We start from the raw sequence: 26,561 nt of genomic DNA on the forward strand, positions 1-26,561 counted from the left end.
AGCAAGTTTTATGAATAAAACTGCTTAAGTTTTCTTTAGCAACATGTTGCTAAATCTTCTTGCTCTTAACAACATTCATAGGAAGTTCTGTCCTACTCCATGTATATAAAATGTAGACAACTTACGTTAAATAAAATGTTTACAAATTTGATTATGGACTATTAGACTTAATTGAGTAGCAAGTATATTTTGCAACATGTTGCCAGCAACATAAAAGTTTATATATTTAAATTCCATTATACAATTATGAAAAAAGGTGGTACTTTGTTAGTATTTTAAAAAATATGTTAAATGTTTGTGACAACATTTTTCCCCAACTCTGAAGCTTTAACATCAATTAAAACAGTAACTGACTTTATTGATAATAATTATATTTTGCAACATGTTGTTAGCAACATATGTTATATTTTTTTATAAATAATATTTCGCCCATTTATAACCCAAATGTTTACATGGATGTCAAAGTCGTTCGTGGAAAATTTGAGGATTCAAGCTCCAATATCTTCCTACATATACAAAATGTATTTAATTAATATGGAAGGTGCCACGCCCCGTATTGCTAATCCGGCCATTTACCACCATATGAATTTCAACGTTTCCAGTGCAAAATTTGAGAATTCTAGCTCTATTGGTTTCACATATATATGAATTTTTGTATTTAATTCATATTAGAAAATGGGCGGACTAGCAATAGGGGGCGTGACGCATGCCCCCTATTGTCCGCAAAAATTTCATATATATTGAAAACCATGTGAGCTAGAATTCTCAAATTTTTGCACGAGCAATATTGAAATCCAACAATTTGGGAAAAAACTAGCAATAGGGGGCGTTTTTCCCAAACGTTCATATGGTTTTTAATGTTTCCCGTGCAAAAATTTGAGAATTCTAGCTTTAATCGTTTTCCAGATATACAAATTTCTTGCGTTTAATTCATATGGCATGAGTCCGATCGAACTCAAAATTTCGTTCGGTACTGAAGTCCAACTTCTGTAAATTTTAAAGTTCGACCGAACCCGAACCTTGTTCTGTTTTCGAAGTTCGGTGAACACGAACATTTTTGCTATTAAATGGAAAATTAATTTATGATTAAAAAGTAACAAATTTGTAACATTAAAAGCAAATTAAGGACAACATTTAGATTTCTGGAAGAGGGGACTTGGGTCAATTATGGACTAATTTCGAATTTCAGAGAGTGATAAATTTCTAATAAAAAATATAATTTTTAAAGTTCCTTATAAAATAAGCAAAATTGTATGAAATTCTATTTGAGGGAATGAAAAATTTTGTTTTGTCCCATGATTCGTTATAAGCGAGAAGTAGTTCGTAATAACCGAGTTCGTTATAAGCGAGTTTGACTGTAGTATTTTTAAGCCTATTATGAACGGTAAAATCATTTTCTAAAACGGACCTTAGCTGGAGGCCACATTCAAATACAAACCGATTTTGTCCATTTTCAAACTGCAACAATATTTAAGGAAATTGTCTCTTTACCTACTCCCGTTTAGGTTCTATCGTGCTTTCATGAGACAGGCAGGCAGACATGTCTAGATCGTTTTAGAATAAGAATCTAGCCCTTATAGGAGATTGTATAAGCTATCAAATAAGTAAAAAAAGGGAGGTTTTTGAAAAAAAATGGGTCATTTGACACGACATTGTCTATATGTATATAGGAAATTTAGTTTTCGGGCTTAAATTTTGGTTATATTTTATGGTACAACCAAGATGTACGTTAATTCTTTCCACTTCTATCACTTCTGTAAACACATTTTCAGTATTTTGATGATGTAAAAATATCATAAATAAAAATTTCATAAAAAGTTCGGTGTTCGGTCTAAATTTCGCTGAACACCAAACATTGGCCGAACCTCGCATTTTACCAAACTTTGTAAGCTCACTATTGACAAACAATCCGTTGTTAATAGTGAGCTTACCACGTTTAACATTTAGACAACGGATGTGTATAGAATTTAGATTTCGACAACGAATTGTTTCAATGTTGACAACGTTGCGTTGTCAATATTACATAGTGTTGTTGTACGTATGTATATACTTTGACAACGGATGTTATTGAAAAATTATAATCTCTTTGATGTACCAGGCGTGTATATTTTCTTTTCCCTCTGCGTAGATATGTGACTTTTAATAATTATTATGAATCCGAAAATACTAGTGCTTATTGAAACATGTTGCTAGAAACATAAAGGTTTGAATTTTCAAATAGGTCTGATTATTATGTCGCTAGCCATCACAAAACCAACATGTTGCCACAATAATAATATTTAGCAACCTAAAATCTGAAACCATTTTAAAACAAATACATTTTTCCTTTTCAATTTTTTTTTTTTTCAACAAAAATGTAAGAAAATCTATAGAAATTTTATAGAATCAAAAATATTTATTCTACTTGTTTTTCATCACAAATTTGCCTATTTATCAATTCAATTTATATTTTTACGTCTGTATATCTCTAGACAACTGGCTGATGCTGCTGACCTATTGAATGAAAAAACGTCATCGAGGTACATTTATTCAGCCAAAGATAGATAATTTAATTGCAAAATTTATTAAATAAAAATGTAAAAAATTTTATGTTTTGTTTTTGAAAAAAGAATAAATGCAATTGAAAATTAAGAAAACAGGTAGGCATAGGGACGGAAGAGGAGTCTAAATATTTGAATGGATAGATAGATTCATTGGTTGGTTGGTTATTTGTTTGGGTGGCATGGCATAAGCCATCAAAAGAACATAATTTTATTCTTAGTAGTATTTAAGCTTTTAAAAACAATTGTAGTAAAATAAACAATATTTGAGAACAAATTTATATTTTTATTTAATTAAATAAAAATTATATATATAGAAAATTTATCGGATAAAATAGCAAGTGGGATCATGTGTTTTAAATATAACTTAATGTTGGGCAAAAATTTTAACAATTTCGGTTTAAAAATAAGACTACTAAAGTATGTGTAATTTTTATTAATTATTTCAACAAAAAAATTCTACAAGTGTATTCAGTTTTCTATTCACTTAATCCAAGAGAGCTTTTTAAATTTATTTGAAAACTTTTTTTAACGTCAATTTATTCAAAAATAAATAAATTGTTTTCAAATCAAAATACATTTTATGGTGAATAATTTGTTTAAAAACAAAGAAAATATAAATAAATAAACAGTCTTTAACAAATATTTAGAGAGCAGTTGTTAAAAAGCAAGAGAAAACAAGAAACAACGAATAGCCAGACGAAAACAAAACAAAAATCTTAAAAATAGAGAAACAAAAACAAACTGAGCTGTACTATCTAATACCTAGTGGTGGACCTGTTTATAACAATTAATTTAGGTCATTGTATATTGTGCCTTTAAAAATACACATATAATTTTATTTAAATATTTTATGTTTTCCTCATTAACCTTTAAAATTCCCTCTATTTTCAGCTTTGACAGTTCATCACGACGTCGTGAAAAACGTTCAAAACGTTCACACCGTAAGTCTCCTACATCGGGCCGTCGTGTCCATAAATATCGTTACAGAGATGATGCCTCCCATTCAAGTTCTCGTCGCCGGCATCGTGACCGTGCCAAGGATGAACGTGATAGTGGACGTAATAATAGGAGATCACATTCTAAGGTAAAAACTTTTCATTTTATATACAGGTTCTTGTGTTAGGTTTATCTTATTTCATTGCAAATATTTTTCTTTTTGAATTTTTTTTCTTTTGCAAAAAAAAAAAAAAAAAAAAGTTAAAATTAACGTAATTTTTTTTAGTAATAATTCTTAAATATTGATTTTTATTTAATTTGTCTTAACATAAAAAAAAATTCTTTTTAGTTTTTTTAAATACTTTTTTTTAAATTAATTCTTTAAGAAAAATGCATAATTTTTTACGATATGTACCTTTTTTTGGGTAAAAATAACATAGAGCTGTTTTTATAATTAATTAATTACTTTTAAATTTGTAAAACCTGTAAAGTTTACAAATCCATATCATAAAAATATAATTTTTATATTATTTATTATAATATTGATCAAACAAAAGCTTTTTCGTGAGTTTTGCAAACAAATTTTAAAATTTCGCAGACATTTTTTCCATCCAATTTTTTACGATATGTACCTTTGTTTTGGGTAAAAATAATATAGAGCTGTTTTAATAAACAGTTAATAAAGTTATTCAAGGTTTATAATAATATTTTTATGGTAAAAGTACTTAATAAAACTAAAATAAACCATTGATAACTTCATAAGTATTAGGATTAGAATTAAGTTATTATAATATATTATAGAAGTTAACAAAGCTTTTAAAACGCTAAAGTTTTACTTTTAATTTTGTAAAACCTGTAAAGTTTACAAACCCATATCATTAAAGCTTTTTAAAATTATTAAAAGTTTTTTTTTTATTTTTAAAACAGTTATCTAACAGTCCTTAATTTAATAACAAAAGCATAAAGCTTTAAGCTTTTTGTGATAAAATTTTATAAAATTAAAGCTTTTCTGATATTTGTGTAAAACTTTCAATATTTTATGGATATAATCTTTATATTATTTATTAAAAATGTATATCAAACGAAAGCTTTTTTGTTAGTTTTGTAAACAAATTTTGAACTTTCTCTGACATTTTTGTTGCCATTTTCTTTTGATATCGCCATAACATCGGGTGATAAGTTTTCGGAGAATAACCTTTAAGATATTATAGAGTACGTGACCTATTTACATTAATGCAAGTTGCAAGTATTTTTTACGGCCAACTATAAAATATCTGCAAAATGGCGTAAATTGTTCCATGTGTATTTCATACACAGTGGGAAGAAGAAATATACACGCCTGGTACCAAATTGACACCAAAGAGTTTATAATTTTTCAATAACATCCGTTATCAAATTATATACATACGTACGACAACACTATGTTGCAATGTTGAGAACGTTGCGTTGTCAACATTGCAACAATTCGTTGTCACTATAGGCAACGGATTATTTATCAATAGTGAGCTTACCACGTTTGGTAACATTTAGACAACAGATGTGTATAAAATTTAGATTTCGACAACGAATTGTTGCAATGTTGTCAACATTACATAGTGTAGTAGTACGTATGTATATACTTCGACAACGGATGGTATTGAATAATTATAAACAATTTGGTGTCAATTTGGTACCAGGATGTATATTTCTTTTTCCCTCTGTGTAGAAGTACTTTGTATGTTTAAAACTGTTTACGTTTTAAAAAGATAAAAACTTATTTCTACAATAATTAATTTATCTAATAGAAAATCGTCCTCAGACTCAAAATATTTTCAATCAAATATTTAATTGAACTATTTGTAACCTTAACACCTTCAATTAAACATCATTGAACTTGACTAAATGATGGATACGAATTTTCTTACTTCCTCTCTCTCTCTCCTCTACGCCTCAACTACCCAAAAAAAATTACACTAAATAAAATTACTCATCTCAGCTGCATAATAAACAAAAAACTATGCATGTGATTATAAAATTTGCTGCAAGTTTTTTTTTTTTAATTTAAATTTTCTATAAAAAAATCATTTTATAAAAAAATAAACAAATAAAAAAAATCATTGTTTGTCTAGCAATTATTTCCCCCAAAAAAATGCAGAAAATTTTACTACAATTTAGTTGATTTAGAGCAAAGAGTGACGGACAACGCATTCTCAGCGGAAGTGAAAAAATTTGCAATCTTTAAAAATGTTATTCTTTAAACGTTATTTAGAAAAATCACAATTAACTTTGGATAATTTTGAAAGTGCCAAAGTACCGTGTTATTTTAAAATGCGTGAGTTGCCGGCACCTAAAAAAATAGATTATATGGATGATTTGGTGTATCAGACATCGGTATTGTATAAACAATATATAGAAGAAGATTGGCTAATAGAAGAGTATTTTCATGATCATGATGAAGATTATTTAGTGAGTTATAATGGAATAAAATATTCTATATAATACGTTACTTTTCTAATTTGAACTTACATTAAGAGAGTGTGAGAGAGCATGTTGCTGTAGATATGTTTTGGGTTTGTGTCTTGACTAATTGTTTTTACTTTTTTAAATGCTGTTCTAATGAATTATTGGCAACTATTTAATTTACTAACAATTTGTCTTTTATTTTGACATTTCTTTAGATTTAATGCTTTTCATTCTTTACTCTTATTTCACTTTGTCATTTTATTTAAAAGTTTTTTTTTTTCGTTTATTTAATCATATCAATTTAATTGAATTGTCCTCTTTAGTTTAAGTTCGTACTTTACTCTTAGTGTTTTGTGTGTTTGCGCGTTCCCAGTTTTTTTTTTCCTACAAAATAGATTTCTTTCATGAATTAGAAGGCATTATTGCCACCCAGCATAGAGCCATACAACAGTATGTCACTTCAAATGTACCGATTATACATGTGCAAAAAATTGCCCTAACAAAAGTGCCGCCACCTCAACCACTACATCCGATAGTCATTGAATCGCCTAATTTATCAATTGTTAAAGAAGTAGATAATGAGGAGGAAGAGGAATACAAATATTCCATATCACCCTGGCATAAACGTCCCTCCCGTAGGCACCGCAATCTATTGGATTTAGTTTTAGAGTGTGAATTTCAATTTGTTCGTTATGCGGGTGATTGGCTACAGGATGAGTATTTTGTTAAACTCGATAATGCCTATTTAGTGAGTTGTAATAGAAATGAATATATTGTTACTTGAAACTAAAATGTATTTGCAAATTTATGACTAACTTGTTTTTTTTGAGTTTGCTGGTTTACTATTTTATTATGACTAAAATTTAATTAGTAATTAAAAGTTATTTTTTAATTTTTTACTAAATTAACATTTATGTAAAATGTTTGTATTAAATAAGAACAAAAGTGATTAACAAAATGAATTTCATATACATATGTATAAGTTAGTATGTATGTATTATTATAAAATTTAGCTAAACTATATGGCATCACCGTTTTCTGACGACTGACTTGACTGCTTCTGTCAAATGTTTAGTACTGAGTTCATTGATCAGTGTGAGTGAATTGTTATTTTTGTTTTTGTTCTATCACAGTATAAAAAAATATATAACTGCACGATTTATATATATATTTAACAGATTTTAAACAATCAACCAATAATAAAATCCAAGTATAAAACGGGGGCAAAATTCTTGGATTCGAAAGTGATCAAAATATCTAATAAAATTTTTTTAAATTCTATTGAGATTTCGATCGGTTTCGAATGCCAGAATTTAGTCCCTGTTTTATTACTTGCATTTTATTATATTTAGAAACTTTTAAAAAAATTTAGAAAATTTAATTTAAAACTATTTTTACAGTTTGATATTAAAAATGTTTCATAAATCTTTGTAAAATCATCTTTATTGAGGATCTCTTTCACTGAATAGTAGTTTAAAATTCTAAAAATTTATAATATCTTGTTAAAGTTATCAGTTTTAATAGTTACAAAAATTTTTTGCTCCAAATACAGACCTAAACCTGGCTTTTATCTGATCAGTAATGTAATTACAAGTTATGATCTCAAAAATAATTTTAAACAATTAAAAATTTCATTGATTCTAAAATGCTACTCAACATTTTAGAATCAAAGGTAAAATATTTTGAAATTACAACAGGTCCAGAAACTTGTTTATACACTAGGGTGATCGATTATTCGACATTTTCCAAAAACCGGTTTTCGAATAGTTGACATTTAAAAAAAACCGGTTGATATTTTTCAAATACAGAAAAAACCGGTTAACCGGTTTTTCATTATAAATAAAAAAAATATATTTTAATTTAAAAAACTTAATGTTTATGTTTAAATTTGATTAATAAAACATGGCCCGAAATGATTTTTAACAGTTTAAAAGATTATAACTTTAGATCTAGTCGTCTGATTTACATTATTTCTTTAATATAAAAAAAATTAGGAAAAAAGTGGGACACTTCTGTTAAACATAAGGTACTATGTAATCCTAGCTTATTTTAAAAGACCTGTTTAGGAAATTTGCATAAGCATTCCAACACTTCCATAAAATTTCAGCCGTAAATTAATTATTGTAATTGGAATATAATCTTAAGATTGATAAAATTTTATCAAACAGTTATCAATTTTACAAATAAATTTTTTTAATTAATTAGGAAAATCAAAGAAGTTTAACCAAAGGAGCTGTAGAAAAATATACGCTAGTTCCTCGACTCGAATATTTTTAAAATTTAGACGGGCTGTATTATTATTTACTTAAAAAGTTCATTTAAATAATCTTTGAATACAAAGCAAATAAAAGTATTCGAAACCGGTTTTTAAAAAGTGAAAAAACCGGGTTATTCGATATTCGAAAAATCAACATTAAGAAAAAACCGACACTGGTAAAGCAGAAAAAACCGGTTTTAAAACCGGTTGAAAAATCGAGTCGATCACCCTATTATACACCCAATATCATATTGTAATCAATTGTAAACCTAGATCAGACTACCGAAATTTCATTAGGATCGGTCTATAATTGATCCACGGACCCATATACATAATCCCTAGTAAAGAAACTCAATTTATCGTCACTAAATAAAAAATTATGTATTAAGAGAAATTTGAAAAAACAATATATTTTTAAAATTTATCGGTGTTTCAAATTCTTAAAGAGTTTGGCCCATAACTTACCCAATTCGCTATAAAATCACATTAATGCCTATATACGAATATAACATTCCTACCGATTGAAATTTTAATGTCCAATGGCCACCTATAATTTAAAATTCATATAACTCGAGCGATCTCAATAGAAAATATTTGCTATTCGAATAATCACCCCTATTCTACATTTTAATTCGAATCGAAATTTTTTCCGTTTGGCAACTTTGGTATTCTGCGTAAACGTAATCGAAATGCAGAATAGGGGTGATTGTTTACTTTACGGAATTATGAATATTGACGTATTATCACGATCCAAAATATAATCGATCGAGCAGTGTCCCTCTTCATTAAATTTCAAATCAACATTATAATTTATCTGGAGTAGTGGGATTTTAATCCAAAAAAGGAGCACATAAAATTTATTGGTAAAATGATTATATGTATTTCCAAAATTAAATTCAATTTTTTTATGCAGATATATTATAGTTAATAATAACACGTTGATGATCTATCAAAAAATAATTTTTGAAATATTTCCATACTTCGTTAAAATTTACTAGTACATTATGTTATTCTTCAAAAAATTTTAAAGAATTTTAAACAAAAAATTAATATTTACACTGAAATCAATATTTTAAAAAGTAACTCCATATGACCGCTATAGACGTCATTTGAATGTACGAACTTCCGTGCTTGACTTCTATAGACGGCATTAACGTCAACGTGTTAATCTTTAAGAAAATTTTCTAATATTACTGTGGGAGAAAAGTAGATACAAAAGCTCTAAAGTTAATATTTTTATTCCAAATTTATACCAGACATGGAGAATGCATTAAGTTATTATTTGCCCTCAAAACCTCTTTGGTTCAATAATGAGTTAGCACTTTTTGAATATTATTGATATAATTTACTTCGCTTTTAATATTTTACATAATTTCTATAATTTGCTACAAAGGAACAGATCCAAATGCATACGTCTAAATATATATTGAAAAGTTCCAAACACAGGGTGTTGAAAAAGCTTTCATGAATTAAAAAAATTTAAAAAACTTTTTACAAATATAATAGCTTTTTTAGTTAATTTTAGTAAATCGCAAAATTTTCCTTCTCTTAAAAATTTTCAAAATTGTATAAGAGTGTTTGCTTTTCTCTAAGACATACTCTTCTATTTCAATGATATCAATTATATTAAAGAAAAGAATTTAAACTTAACCTCTAGAATTATAGAAATTTTTAGTATTTAATAAATCCGCTGACAACTGAAACAGCTCAAATATCTCATTTTTTGGTTCTAACTTTTTCCCTGCTTCTCTTTATTTTAGTTATATCAAAAAGTTTTGTTATTCAAAATTAATATTTATACCCAACACCTCTTTAGTGGGGAGGATATATTGGGTTTGTGCTGAGTAAAGTATACTAATCGGCTTAGAATCATTTTCTGAGTCTATTTAGCTATGTCCATCCGTCTGTCCGTCCGTCCATGAAAACCTTGTAATCAAACTACAGGTCGCAATTTTGAAGATAATTCAATGAAAATTCGTACATGATCTTTTATTGTCTTTTATTGTTGGTTAAGATAAGGGTATTATTTCACCTAGCCCCCATACAATTGACCCCCCGAATAGGGCTTGTAAACCTTACAGGTCGCAATTTTAAAGATAATTCAATGAAATTTGTCACATTATCTTCTATTGTACCCGAATAGATAATGTGTATGACATCGGAAAATTATTTCACCTACCCTCCATACAACTGAACCCGCCGAATAGGGCTTTTAAGTTCATAATTATGTTTAATATGCTCGTATCTCGATAAAAAGTTGCAAAACCAAGTACTATACTAACCTTGATGAACCTAATGAATTTTATAATTATAGGCCCTAGCCCCTATACAAAGCCCCCTTCAAAATATGACTTAAATGTTTACAATTTTATTTAACAATAAATGGTTTAAGTATCACTTGATCGCAGGTTTATAACTGAAAAGCCTTACTGCAGATTTATAAGTAATTGACAGTTAAAATAATTTGATAAAATTTAAATAATACAAAGAGTTAAATACTGTAAAAAAGCACTATATAATCCTCATTGTTCTTTCATATCTGATCTATTTTGAAGAAAATCTGCAAAATAATAAAAAAGACAGCAAAAAAGAGAGAGAGAGAGAGAGCAATCGAAGAGATTGTGACGTCAGTATTTTGAAAATGGTTATAAAGTCAAATACACAAACTGTCATGTGTCAAATTGAACTTGTAAATGTGCTATATTATGACTGAATTTAGATGCGCGCGCATGTTTTTATGAGTTTTCTTAATTTTTTTTAAATTGTATACTATTTTGAAAAAAAATTGTATTGGCTTGGCTGGTGGTGGTGGCACCACCATACTCTATATATTTTTGTAAAAATCTCTTGTTGTCGTATATAGTTAGTTTTCAATGTTTTGTTTATAGAAAGAAAAAAACACAAAATTTGTTTTTTTCGAAATAATTTGTATATTTCTTGCGATTTTGTCTTGTGTTGCTTTTTCGTTTTCGAATTTTCCAATTTTTCGAAGAGCGGAAAAGCCTAAAGAAAGTTGAGTATTTTAGTTGATGATGTTGTTTGGCTGTTTTGTATTCATTCTTTATGTATTTTATTTACACCTTTATAAAAATTTTCATTTTCGAAAATCTTAAATCAGACGAAGATTAAAATCTTCATTAGACGGTTGTGTCTGTCGAGCGCGGTGGCCTTAAAACTCAAGTGGTGTGTGTGTGTTTTTTTTTTTTTTTTCAATTTCAATATTTAGTTTTATTTTATTTTTCCTACTATATCTGCTTCCGACGTGTGAAATTTGGAAAAATTATAAAGAAAAAATTGTTTTTTTTAATATGGTTTATTTTAAAAATAAACTCAAGCATTCGGTGTTGAAATGGCATAATGTTTATAGTTTTTTCTTTTTTATAAACTTTATCTAATTATTTAATAATTTACAACTTTATAAAAAAAATTATGTTTTCGATTTTCTGTGTAAATGTTTGTTGAACTTAAAAAAAAGTGTTAATGGAATACTAAATAAAAATTTTGGAATATATATTTATATATAAATTGGGCGGCAGATGTTGCGAAATCGTGTGTTCTTAATTTAAACAACATAAAGAAAAATTTGAAGACATAAATCTTTGTGCAGGTGTATTTGAGCAGAAAAAAAAATCAAATAAGTGGAAACATGTTTTGAATTAAACAGATTTTTGTGTTAAAATTTTTCATGTTATGGAAAAATTTATTTCAGTTTTATTTTTTATTTAATTTGAAAATTTTTTCCGTTCATTCGTGTGTCGTATCTATATACAAATTTCGTATATTTATTCTTTGGTTACTTAAATAAGTGGTGATATAACCCAGAAAATTTATTTTAAATACAACAACAATAACACAAAAAACAACTATTTTTGTTGGTAGGATTTTGAAATAAATAAAAAACGAAACGACAAAGTAAAAAAACAAAATTCAAACAATTTAAATTTTTACGTTATATATGATTTTTGCCAACCCCAGAATGAAATTTAAAAAAAAAAAAAATCTTAAAGTGTCTTGAGAAATTACTAAAAAAATAAATTAGAATAAAAAACATATTTTTGGTACATTTCACTAAATCTACAAAACACTCTATTTTAATTGACGTATTTATTTTGTTTCGTCTTCGTAAAAAAAATCACAAAAAAAGTGTTGCCAAATAGTCGCCCCCTACCGTACTATAAAAAATAATTTATATAAAAAAAATCTCAATAAACCAAACAAAATTGTTGTCTAAACTAAATAAAAAACACATATAAAAGCAAAGTTTTGCATTTTTTTATTAACTAAAAAAAAAAAACGTTCGAAAATAACTAAATAAAAAATTAAAAAAAAAATCAAAAAAATTTCCCAATAAAATAAATATGATAAAGTGTTGTGAGTGTGATTTCTGGAATATTTACAAAAGAAAACTAAGTTGGAGAGCAAAAAAAATAAACATAAACATCTTCCACAACAACAACGGGATCAAACACAATGCTAATGATAATGTTCATAATGAAGTTGCTCTTCGCATAAAAATCATGATGATCATGAGCCAAAGTTATTTTTAATTTATATACAAAACTATTTTTAAAATCAACAACAACAACAACACCACCAGAGAAAAAAAACTCGAGAAAAATAAACAAAAAAAATAACCATATAGTGAAAATTATAATTAAAAATAATGTTCATCAAAACAAGTAATTTCAAAAATAATAAAATTGGAATAAAAATTAACAAAAACTAATTTAAATATTTATTTATTGTAATGAAAATTGCAAATACTATGTATTTTTTTGAAATCAAATCAATTGAAATTAAAAAAAAAAAACAATTGCGAAAATACAAAACCAAAGGTCATTTGAAAAATGTTCAATAAATCATTCAATAATTCTCATTCAAATTAAAAACAAAATATTTTATATATTAAAATTAAGAAAAATAACATTAACATTTACTTTCTTTGTGAATTAAAAGAAGAATTATTGAAGTTAAAAAAAATATAATTATTATAAAAAAAAAATATATAAATAGTTCCACAACTGGTTTCAACAATTCACATGTATTTACAAAAAAGACTTAAAACAAAAATTAAGGATTTACGTACAGGATCAATATGTAGGGGGCCGGTATCGGATTTGTTGAAGTTTTTCATTCTCCTTTCAAACTAAACTATTGCAAAGACCAGATAAATAAAGCGATACAGTTGTATTAGCATTGTTTGATCCAATTACTTCTCAACCAGAGATGATTGGATGTCCTAATTTGATCCTAGGATTCAGAAAAACTCTCTGGTATACTTCATAAACTCTCTTGCTTTCATATACATATGTATATGTACGTAGATCAGCGAATGACAGAGAGTAAAAAATTTGCTATCTGCCCATTTTTATTTTTGTTTTTAGACTTGACTATAGACTAGACCATAAACTAGTCAATAGACCTGATTATAAACTAGACTATGGATTAGACTATAGACTAGAATATAGGACTATAGACTGGATTAGACTAGACTATAGACTGGATGTCGACTAGACTATAGACTGGATGTAGACTAGAGACTGGATATGGACTATACTATAGTGTAGTCTATAGACTAGACTATAGACTAGACCATGGGAAAGACTAGAAAACTTGACAATATAGGCTGGACTTTAGACTAGACTATAGTCTAGACTATAGTCTAGACTATAGTCTAGACTATAGACTATACTATAGACTAGACTAGAGTATAGACTAGACTATAGACTAGACTATAGACTAGTCTATAGACTAGACTATAGACTAGACTATAGACTAGACTATAGACTAGACTATAGACTAGACTATAGACTAGACTATAGACTAGACTATAGACTAGACTATAGACTAGACTATAGACTAGACTATAGACTGGACTATAGACTAGACTACAGGCTAGACTATAGACTAGACTATAGACTAGACTATAGACTAGACTATAGTCTAGACTATAGACTAGACTATAGACTAGACTATAGACTAGACTATAAACTAGACTATAGACTAGACTATAGACTAGACTATAGACTAGACTATAGACTAGACTATGGACTAGACTATAGACCAGACTGTAGACCAGTCTATAGACTAGACTCTAGACTAGACTATAGACTAGACTATAGACTAGACTATAGACTAGACTATAGACTAGACTATAGACTAGACTATAGACTAGACTATAGACTAGACTATAGACTAGACTATAGACTAGACTATAGACTAGACTATAGACTAGACTATAGACTAGACTATAGACTAGACTATAGACTAGACTATAGACTAGACTATAGACTAGACTATAGACTAGACTATAGACTAGACTATAGACTAGACTATAGACTAGACTATAGACTAGACTATAGACTAGACTATAGACTAGACTATAGACTAGACTATAGACTAGACTATAGACTAGACTATAGACTAGACTATAGACTAGACTATAGACTAGACTTTAGACTAGACTATGGACTAGTCTATAGACTAGACTATAGACTAGACTATAGACTAGACTATAGACTAGACTATAGACTAGACTATAGACTAGACTATAGACTAGACTATAGACTAGACTATAGACTAGACTATAGACTAGACTATAGACTAGACTATAGACTAGACTATAGACTAGACTATAGACTAGACTATAGACTAGACTATAGACTAGACTATAGACTAGACTATAGACTAGACTATAGACTAGACTATAGACTAGACTATAGACTAGACTATAGACTAGACTATAGACTAGACTATAGACTAGACTATAGACTAGACTATAGACTAGACTATAGACTAGACTATAGACTAGACTATAGACTAGACTATAGACTAGACTATAGACTAGACTATAGACTAGACTATAGACTAGACTATAGACTAGACTATAGACTAGACTATAGACTAGACTAGACTAGACTATAGACTAGACTATAGACTAGACTATAGACTGGACTATAGACTAGACTAGACTACAGGCTAGACTATAGACTAGACTATAGACTAGACTATAGACTAGACTATAGACTAGACTATAGTCTAGACTATAGACTAGACTATAGACTAGACTATAGACTAGACTATAAACTAGACTATAGACTAGACTATAGACTAGACTATGGACTAGACTATAGACCAGACTGTAGACCAGTCTATAGACTAGACTAGACTATAGACTAGACTATAGACTAGACTATAGACTAGACTATAGACTAGACTATAGACTAGACTATAGACTAGACTATAGACTAGACTATAGACTAGACTATAGACTAGACTATAGACTAGACTATAGACTAGACTATAGACTAGACTATAGACTAGACTATAGACTAGACTATAGACTAGACTATAGACTAGACTATAGACTAGACTATAGACTAGACTATAGACTAGACTACAGACTAGACTATAAAGACTAGACTATAAAGACTAGACTATATACTATAGACTAGACTATAGACTAGACTATAGACTAGACTATAGACTAGACTATAGACTAGACTATAGACTAGACTATAGACTAGACTATAGACTAGACTATAGACTAGACTATAGACTAGACTATGGACTAGACTATAGACTAGACTATAGACTAGACTATAGACTAGACTATAGACTAGACTATAGACTAGACTATAGACTAGACTATAGGCTAGACTATAGACTATACTACAGACTAGACTATAAAGACTAGACGATAGATTAGACTATAGACTATGCTAAAGATTAGACTATAGACTAGACTATATCGACTACTTATCAAAAGTTTATAAGTTAGAAAAAATACCAGAAATGTCTGGTGGTTACTTTTCGATATCAAAAAGCATTATTTTACTGGACAAATTTTTTTTACGAATTTTAGAAATTCTTCATAGATATGAACATCGTATTGTTTTCAGTGTTCATTTTGAGATGAAAGTCTTCCTCGATTCCATAATCAATTTCGCTTTTAACATACCGGCATATTTCTCTCAAAATTACATTAAACAAATATTCTATAGAACTCTAACAAAAATCACAAGGATTTCTTTTATATTTTTTAAATACCTATTATTTGATTTTCAGATGAAATTCTTTGTTACTTGTAACTAGTTGTGGAACTAAACAAATTTTCCCGGATAGTAATAGAAAAATTATAGAAATAATAAAAAATAATAATGCTAAACATAACAATAGAATAAAATAATAATTTTAATAATTTCTCATTATATAAAAAAAATCCCAAATATTTGCTCCAATTAAAAAAATACAACATTTTCTGTGTCTCTAATAAAATAAATTTAAAATTTTAACAAACAAAAATTTTAGAACAACCTATTTCTTTTTTTAAAGGAAAAGAAAAAAAGATGTGCATTAAAATACCGCATATTTTGAAATTTTTAAAAATAAAACTGAATTTCGCAAAATCTATCACCGCCTGTTGATCTTTTTTCCTCTACTTATAATTGTATATTTGTTCAACAAACATTTATTTGAATATACATACTGCAAGAAGATAAAAACGAAAAAACAAGAAACATTTTTTTTTCAAAGAGTGACGTTCAAAACAATATTTTTTCCTATCGTGTGTGTTTATTTTTTTTTTTTTCTATTTATTATTATTTATTTTTATGTGCTGTTTTCATTTATATATATTTAGGAAAAATGTTTATGATCTTCATAAAATTATTGATTTTTTTTTTTTTTTTTTTGTTGGCAAAAAAATCCAGCTGTATTTTTCTTGTTTAAAGAAAACAGCTGTATATGTATATTTGATTTAATATGAAAGTAAATGCATTTGTTTTTCTTAAGAAAAAAGTTTAAAAAAAAAAAAGACTAAAAACAATTTAAATAAATTGTTTTGGTTCGATTTTAGCCCACTTAATTTGCAACATTGTTTTAAAGGAAATTTAAATGCAATTTAGTATGTGCCAGACAACAACAACAGCAGCAACCAGAGTGATTTATTGTTTTTGTGTTAAATATTTTTAAGAAAACTAGATCAGAAATTTGTATAAAATACAAAAATTTCAGATCTTTATATAATCAATATTGTTTTGCAATATGTTGCCGGCTTCCATTTTAGTATCAGTTACTATTTTATTTGAAGTTTCTGATTAAAATTAATTAGAAGTTATTGCAACCTTGTCTAAATAAATTAGTTTATTTACAAAATTTAAGTACTATTTTTTCCTTGTAAGCACTTTTGCATAGTTAGCAACATTTGTTTCCGCAACATTTGTTTCTGCAACATTTTAAAAGAAAATCTCGTTTCTTTAACAATCGATCAGCAATCTTATTAATTTCTTTGACCTTATCACTAGAAAATTTTAGTATAGACTTTAATTAATAATGGCGCCCTGTTTAGCAAAGCGAACGAGATTTCAACAAATCGTTTAGAAATATGTATTTCAAAAGATATAAATCTAGTATTTACAAATAACAAATTAATAACATTAACGACAACAACGAAAACTACACCGATCGAGAGATGATCTTTTGCCAAGAAAAAAAAAAAATCGAAAAAAAAATGTTCAAAGCTAAAAAAAAGTAACAGCAAAAATTTTTAAAAAACATTGACATTGAATTACTTGACATGCAAAAAAAAAAAATCTTAAAAAATTTAAACGTCTGTCATGCGTAGATAATTTTTAGATAAATTTTGTTTTTTTTTGCGAAAAAAAAAAAAATTAACAAAAATTATTTTTTTAGAAAACTCATTAAGAAACACCTTTAGTTTATCAAAAGCTGTAAAGAAAAGCAAACGCATTGCAAGGAAAACTAAAGAAAATAAATAAATTAACAAATATATAGAAGAAACAAATTGCCAAGTGATTGAATAATCAATAGATTTTTTAAAGAAAAAAAAAAATAAATATAAGTTAAAAATAAATATTAATAAATGAAAACAATACTAAAAACACATCTAAGTTAAATAAAATAATAAAAATAATAACAGGCAACAACTTACAATATTTAAATTTTTGAATTTATTAATAAATATAAATCAAAAATTTAAAAAAAAAAGAAAAACCTTGAACGTACAAACAAATTTAATACCAATATAAGTTTATTCTTTTAAACAATTTACCAGCAAAAAAAAAATTAACAAGAGATAAAGTCTTATTAGTTGAAAAAAAAAAAAAAAATATATAAAAAATGTCCACCAACGAATTTAGCGAATTGATCGCTATGGGTTGTCCTGACCTTGGGTCGACGCCTAACAGTAACGGCGGAGACAGTGCTAGTGGCAGCAGCACTCAAATACATATTTACGATGAAAAACGTCGTCTGAGTGTTAAACAAATGACAGCTACAGAGTTGGCAGCTGTACGAGCTGCTGCAGCTTTAGATATTAAAAACGCCCTAACAAAAGTTAGCGAACCAGTTAAAGTGGCAAGTGCCCCAGCCACACCTTTACCTAAAACAAGCGGCAGCAAATTTAATTTCAATCATGAAACACCTGCCAATTCAACAGTATCTGCACCAACAACACCATTAATAACTGCTGCAACAAATATGTCGCAAATGCCCAAAACTCCAGAAATCGTTATGGATTATGCTGATAGCAATACTAATAGTGCCAATCAATCTTATCAGGTCTCACGTTCACCCAGTCCTGGTGAGGCCCATTTAGATGCAAAGGTAAAATTATTACCCTCTTCACCGGCTCCTAGAGATCGCATAACATCTTTACCCTCTGTATTAGACGAGGGTATGGAGGAACATTTTCTCTCGCTTCAGACAACGAATACGACTGAAAACAAACGTTCGAATAATCAATTAACTGTGTCAGCAAATGCTCTATTGCTGCAAAACTCAGATGATTCAATTTCTCCCAAAGGCGGTGCTACTTCCTCCCAGGCCTCTTCAAATAATTCTCTACATGAGACCGGAGAAAAGAATCTATTACTAATGGACTCTATTGAGTTAATGCGAAAACAACGTAGAGATCGTGAAAATTCAAGAGAAAGACGTTCGGATTCTTTGCTAGATGAACGGCGTTTGTTTCATGATCGTAGTGCTGCACCCGAACGTTTACATTCATCCAGCATTAGTAGTTTGGGCTCAGCAGCTGGTGGTGTTTCTTCTGTGTCATTATCTCTAAATCCAAGTAAAAATACCAGTCGTCATAACAGCAATTCTAGTGCTATAAGTGAGGTTTCCGCCTCTGCCACCGTGGTATTACCTCCTACTCCACCTCCTTTATATCCCTTGGCAAAAACCAGTTCGGCACCGAATATGGAAAGACGTAGAAGCAGTTTGTCTTTACTATTTCCCGGTCCCTCACCATTGGTGGCCCCAGAACCTGTGCTACACACTGATCCCCAAGTAGAAAAAGAATTCACTAAAGAAGAAATCCAAGAAATAGTCAATGACACTATAAATAGAGAGATACCCGCAGGCAAGCAAGTACATCGTACCAAGACCCCACCACCGGTGGGTGTAAAATTGGGAGTAAATTTAAAAAAGGTTACACCACCCAGAACCCATATAACTGTTAAGAAAAATGAAGGACCCATGTTGGGTGTGGTATTGCGCAAGGTGGAGAAAAAACAAGTGCCTCAAAAGAGTATACTGGACGACGACAAACCCTTGTATCATCTATCAATTGTACGCAGTGATGGCAAAGACTACAAACCCTCTGAACATCATACGACAACAAAACCTAAACCCAAACCTGTACCACTTCAAAAATCTGCCACTATAGCGGCTAAACCAAATCCAGGAGGCATACTAACAGGTCCCCAACAAACACCCAAGGCAGTAGCACATCCCGTGCCTCAAACACCCGGCAAGCCACAACGTCCCATGCCTGGAGTACCCATCACCATACAGAAAATTGAAGGCGATAAAATTATTATAATTAAAAAGTATATTGTGCCCAAAAATAGCAAATTACCGGAACATCTTATGAAAGTTGGGGTTCGTATTCTATGTCTTCTTCGTGGTCTTGGTCGCCTGTCTCAAATGTCAATGTGGTTGTCAATTGGTGTCACTGAAAGTGTTTCATTTGTCATTGTTCTCATTAGTATTCGTTTGTTTCTGTTGTAAAAATTAAAAGAAAAATTATATTGTGTATTATCATTTGTTGTACGTTCAATAATAATAATAATATTATTGTTTCTTTAAATGTTGCAAGAAAAAATTTCAAGAAACTTACACTATAGTTAAAAAGATTGCAGATAAAGGGAACTTGAAAAGTTTTACAATACTTTATGTTAGAATGTTAGAATTTTAAGTAAAAAATTCTAAGAAATCTGGATTTCGAATGCTTGAGATATACATATTATTTTTAAAATAAACATAATTTCATAAAAATCGATTTACAACCATAACTAAACGCGCGTCTCAAATTTTAGATCTTAATTATTTAAAACACCACAGCTCAGACCTAAAACAAATAATAAAAACCCAAAGGTCAAACCTCAAACTAAAAAATAGTGAAATCAAATTAAAAAAAAATCAACATATAATTTTTACATATTAAAACGCCAATGAATAAACATGATACTAGTGCCACAAATAACAAAACAAACTCCAACACAGCCACCACCAACAGCAGTAGCAGCAGCAATAACCAACAAAACAAAAACAATAATAAATTACAAAAAATAGAAGTAGTAGAAACTGCCCCAAAAACAGAAATCAACCACAATAATAGTGAACTGCAGCAAAACAATGCTGAAACTATAGAAAATCTTGTGAACCAGCCGCAAGTAACAATGCCAAACATGCAAAAGTCAACGGCACAGCAACAACAAAATATCAGGGATGCTAATACTCAGCAAACCTATCAAATGATCTATCCACAAATGGCCACGGTTATGACATCTAGCAAAGCTGAAACCAAATCGGGCCTAAGATCACCCATCTCCTCACCCTTGGCTTTGCGCAAGAATAGAGGTCTACCACCGGTAAGTCCAAAATCTACACCACCTTTGCCCAGGAAACATTATCCCTTGGCTTATAATGCCAACTCCACGGGCAGCAATACATCTACACCAATAACCATACCGGCGGTACCACCTAGAATGATGGCAGCAGCTACTGCCTCTAGTCCAGCTTCTAGCTTATCACTATCATCCTCAACATCGTCACCCTCTTCATCGCCGCCACCACCTCCCTTACCCTCTAGGGCACCGAAACTGTCATCAAGCGGCAATCTCCATAAATTACTAAACGAAGTCTCTGGCTCGAAAACACAAAAACCTCAAATATCTTCCTCTCCCAAAAAATCTCAACAGGAGAAATCAATCAATCAAATTAATGAAATCGATTTGGATAAATTATTAGCCCAACAAAAAAAGTTGGAGGAGAAAACAGCTGCAGTCCAAGCCTCCTCAAAACTGGATGCCTCATTTTATGATGCCGAAATTGAAATGATGAATAAATATTTGAAAAGTTTACCCGACTACAGTGAGTTAGATCGTAAATTGCATCAGGAATTTCAAGAGTGTGAAGATTTATATGATAAACTCAAGAAGAGGCAGGCTCCTCTAAGTAAATCTAATTCTCAACAAAGTGTCATAGGAGAGGTACCGAACAAAACTGTGTTGCCAACTCAAGAGTCAATAGGAAATAATAATGGCCTTACCAAGTCCTCTTCTACTAACTTTCATATACCTCCCAATGTGGCCAATCAAACACGCATACAATATCCCTCCATATTCCAGCAAAAACCCAAATTACAAAGGAGTATTTCCAGTTCTAATATGCCATACAGCAGCTCTTCTATGCAGCAAGCTTCACCAGCTTTACAGAGAAGTCTCTATTATGATAATCAGCCGCTAACGGAGGAAAAGAATTCCTCACTCAGTGGCTCGAATTTGTCTTTAAACAAACAAATGTTAAATGATTTTTGGACAGAAAATCTAGCCCAAAACCAAAAACGACAAACTCCCAAACGCACTTTATGGAATTTTGACAAAGTTTGTAATGCCACGGTGGGCGCTGCAGGAGCTCCCTTAAAGGTGGATGCTCAAACTGCCAAAAAATTAGCCATATTCGACCCCACAGTAGCAGAAGCGGCTCAAAAGGAACTACACAAGCAACCCAACAAATTGCAGAAAAATGCTTCGCTTTCTCATCTGGACATGAAAGTACGCCAGGCAGTAACCAAAGAAGATCTCTATAAATTAATATGTAATGAACCCTCCTCACCAAAAGCGGTAGAAACAAACACAAATTCTACAAACTTTGTTAGTAAAGTACCTCTAAAAATAGCTGCTGCCCCAGTAACAGCTTTAAATAAAAGTGTCTCAATGACACATGTGCCTCAGGCTGTAGGTCAAACTCCCTTTAATAACAACTCCTCTACACATGTACCCTTTAACAGCAATCTGCGTAGATCGACTAGTAAAACGCATATACCTTGTTATATGAAACATTTGCCTTCTCTCAGTCGTAGTACCTCAAATAGTGCTATTCTCTTGCCACCTGATCCCAAACCTTCAAATGAAGGCAATCATGTTATTAATAGATCTTCATTCAAACCAATTAATCAGCCTCTAGTAAACAACTCATTGACAATGTCTGCGTCATGTTATGACACAGCGACTTCGTCGTCGTCGTCACCGAAAACGAATGAGACATCTGCAGTCAATCCTCTTAGAGGTCTATTAAAAAGTCTATCAAGTTCAAATGTTTATGGAGCTCCTAAATATAGTCCATTTTATGCTACCAAACAGCAGCAACAGACGTCTAGTGATTCATCACAATCTATAAAGCAACCAGTACAAATGACAACTTCTTTGGTGGCAAATGTTGCAGCAACATCAAATGCCAATGAATTGAAGGGTACTACTGCTTTAAATGATGAAATCATGATGTTAAGGCAGCAGCAGCAACAACAACAACAGCAGCAAGTAGAGAAACAACAAAACAAACAAAATTTTAAAGAGTCTTTAAGCAAAAATATTGCTAACAACAATGTGGCCAAAACTAATATTGACTCTCCCTCCCTGGAACGTAAATCGGAAAAAAGTAATAGTACTATAAGTACAAGTAGTGTTACAGTTACAAACTGTTGCACTACCCACTTGCCACAATTAACCAAATTGACCTCATCTTTTCATATACCAGCCACTCAAGAAAAAACCCAAGCTACAAATGTCCATAGTGCTCAAGGTATAAGTTGTATTGGAAATGGTTCTGGCCAGGGAGAAAGTTTACCAAGAGTGGGTCAATACAAGATCTCAAAAACACAAAGTGCTGCCAATTTAGAATTGTCAAAGCGTCAAAAAGACGCTGACAATAAAATAGAGAAATGTTTCAATGATATAATGAAAAAATCTCAACAGAACGTAACAACGTCGTCAGCTACGACGTCAGCGTTAACAACAACAACGACAAATGCCACAAGCAGCGTTTCTACCGCAATATCAACACCAACAATAGCGCATAATTTAAATGCCGAAAAAGTGAATGTTAAACAAGAGCCAATAAATAATGACAACGTCACCTCGTCTTTGTCGAATCTTCAAAGCACTGCACCAACAAACCACAAGGTTAGTGAAAATTTAACCTCTCAACCATTAACATCGACTACTACATCCGGCAACATAACTAAGAATTTATCACAAATCCCAGTGGCCACTACGAATTTGACTCAATTACCTACGAAGAAAAACTATCCTATTGGCAAATCGAACTCAACATCTCAAATACCCATGGCGAGTTATCAAAGGCCTCAGCTCTTGCAAACTATACCTCAGCAACATGTTGCTGAAACCAATAATATGACTAATGTACAGCCCAGCTATCCGCAACAAAAGAAAACATTTTTGAATTGGACTTCTTTTGCTTGCAATACTAATGATCCTAACTATCAGCAAACAGGAAGACTACAGCAATCTGGTTCTGTCAACAATGTAGCAAGGAAAATGCAACATTTTCAACCTGTACAGCCGCAGGCCACGTTGTCAACATTTAAACCGGACTTTTTGCAAAAGAATCCCAATAAAGAGAACAAATTTCAAGTGCAACAACAACAACAGCAGCAGCAATTATATAATAATCAGCAACAGTGTTTGGTGAGTCAGCAACAACAACAACAACAACCTTCAGCTTTTGTTTATCAGCCGCGTACGAAAAATCCTTTAAGCCATTCGGCTTCATTTTCAGCGGTGCAAAAACCCATTGCCTTGCAAATGCATTTGGGTCAACCGCCCGTTATGGAGCAACAATCTAAACCTCAATATATGATAAATAACTTTGGCAACATGATGCCTCAACATCATGTCAGGCAGCCACAACAAGAACGTAAAATTTTACAAACCTTTGATCCTTTCTACAGCAATAAAACTATGGAACAAAAGTTTTATCAACACAAACCTAATCAACAGAATACTCAAACAAATGTTGCAGCGGCTGCTGCTGGTGGTGTAGGGTTTAATCGTTATCAACAACAATTTGTGCCCATTTTACAACATCAACCCCAACAAAATAAACAACATAATCCATTGATGCAATCGGCTTCAGCATCGGCCTTAAATTTCTATCAGTCTCAACAAGCTCAGCAACAAATAAACAATACCACGCAAGTATTTCATCAACCTTTAATGTATCAGCAACATGTGTCACAACACCAGCAACAACAACCACAGCAAACACAACATCCTTTACAGCAAAGTAATTCTATGATTTTGAATCATACAAAAACCAACAATCAAATGTCTAAATCCGCCCTAGGACTTCACTATGTCGAGGTAGATTCTTGAAATTTTTTCAAATACAAAAAAAAGCGCGTTTCATCTTGTTGTGTCAAATGCTTTTTTTCTGCCACTCTGTTGTATTCGTTAGATTCGAACTTGTGTTCTTTGTGTATGTGCTGTGGCTGCAACAACTTGCAAGTTTTTTTCTACTAAAACAAAGAAACTATTAAGGTGCATGCATGTTTATTTCTTCTAACAATTTAAATTTATTTTAAAAATTTACTAAAATTTACAATAATTTATAAATGCATTCCTTATTTAATTAAAAGGTTTTTGAACCTTTTTTTTTGTTTAAATTTATTATTTATTTATTTTTACTTTTTGGTGTTCGACACCTGTCGGTGTTGAAATTATTGTTACGCTGAAATTAAATTTCAATTTAATTTTATTATTATTTTTGTTTAACAACATCTTAGACTCGCTTGGCATACTTAATTAATTAAGTGCATTTTGGGTATGAGTATTTTTGGGGGAGTTTTTTTTTTCTGGTTAAGAAAAAGAAATTAAATATTTATTTTCTTATTATTTTAATATTTGTCATGTTTTCATATTAATCTTATAATTGTTATGATTCAATTCTATTTATTTAATAATAGCAAATCATAATAATTCCTTTTTTGAAAATCTGTTTATTAAACGTTTTTTGCATATTAAAAACTTTTATTTTGTCTTAATTTTTGTCAGGGTTTTTTTCTTTTCTATCTACTATCTATGTGAAATTGCAAATATTTTAATGTTCAATGAACTGTTTTTTCTTGATATTTGCGGCACTTTAGGATTTACTGAGTGAAATTCCAAAATGTATTTAAAATACATAAATTTTAAATGTTTTGTTTTTAATTTTTAATAATTGCTATTTGTGGAAATCGCTATTGCTGTGTACAAATATAGAAAGAAATTGCGTTGCAATTATTGTGATTTAAAATGTTTTCAGAAATAAAGAAAAAAAAAAACATTTTTTTTATATTTTAAAATTTGGTTAATTGTATTTATAGATTCCTAATGTTTTAAAACAAACGTTTTTATAATTTTTTTTTACAAGATTTGAAAATTTACGTTCTTTTTTAAACATTTAAAATATTGGTATTTATAAATGTATCCTCTGAATTCTCTGGAAATCCTTCCATTAAAGATTTTTTAATTATTTCTCTTGCATTATTGAACGAAGTGTTTCACTTTCTTTAGTTCTTTTTAGAAGAGATATTGGACTCTTTCCACATGTCGAAGTTCTAGTCAGTTTTGTGGAATTGCCTCTCGTGGTACAAAATTGTCATTATTACTTAAATGCCACTTAAGATCCTTTTTTCCATAGTGGCATGATATCAAATCAGTCCAGTAATATAAAAAATTTAATTTTTACCTTTATTCAGAAATATTTTAACAATTTGTTGACAAAAAAAGGATTTTCTAAATGGGGGGTTATATGGGGGTAGGGCGTTAGTATGGTCCTATCCTTATAAATTTTGGTAGAGGGATTTACGTCTCCATTAGTTATTTTTGCAATTCATCATCATGATATTAGTGTTTATAAGTGAATTTTGACCATTAAGTAATTTTCTGATGGGGACTTTGTATGGGGGATAGGGTCAAATGAAGCCCGATCATTACTAAAATCAGCAGTATCATTAAGACTTATATAAAACTAAGTTTTGCCGACTTTGAAGTGATACAAGAACATATTTAACA

At 30.0% G+C, this 26,561-nt stretch overlaps 1 protein-coding gene across 7 annotated transcripts in view; it reads left to right on the forward strand.

The window, feature by feature from the left end:
- Nucleotides 1-26,561, forward strand: part of LOC119604035 (serine/threonine-protein kinase Doa) — a 193,369-nt gene that overhangs the window by 129,535 nt on the left and 37,273 nt on the right. For 3 of the 7 annotated variants that reach the window (XM_037956496.1, XM_037956428.1, XM_037956437.1), the window contains one exon: nt 3,435-3,627. In XM_037956496.1, the coding sequence (XP_037812424.1) occupies nt 3,435-3,627 (193 nt within the window). The other 4 variants (XM_037956487.1, XM_037956478.1, XM_037956370.1 and 1 more) reach the window with 4 other exon arrangements.

The sequence above is a fragment of the Lucilia sericata genome, unplaced genomic scaffold (genome assembly GCF_015586225.1).
Source record: "Lucilia sericata isolate MDLA Ls3-8-SP2 unplaced genomic scaffold, ASM1558622v1 Contig000012F_arrow, whole genome shotgun sequence".
Taxonomy (NCBI): Eukaryota; Metazoa; Arthropoda; class Insecta; order Diptera; family Calliphoridae; genus Lucilia; species Lucilia sericata.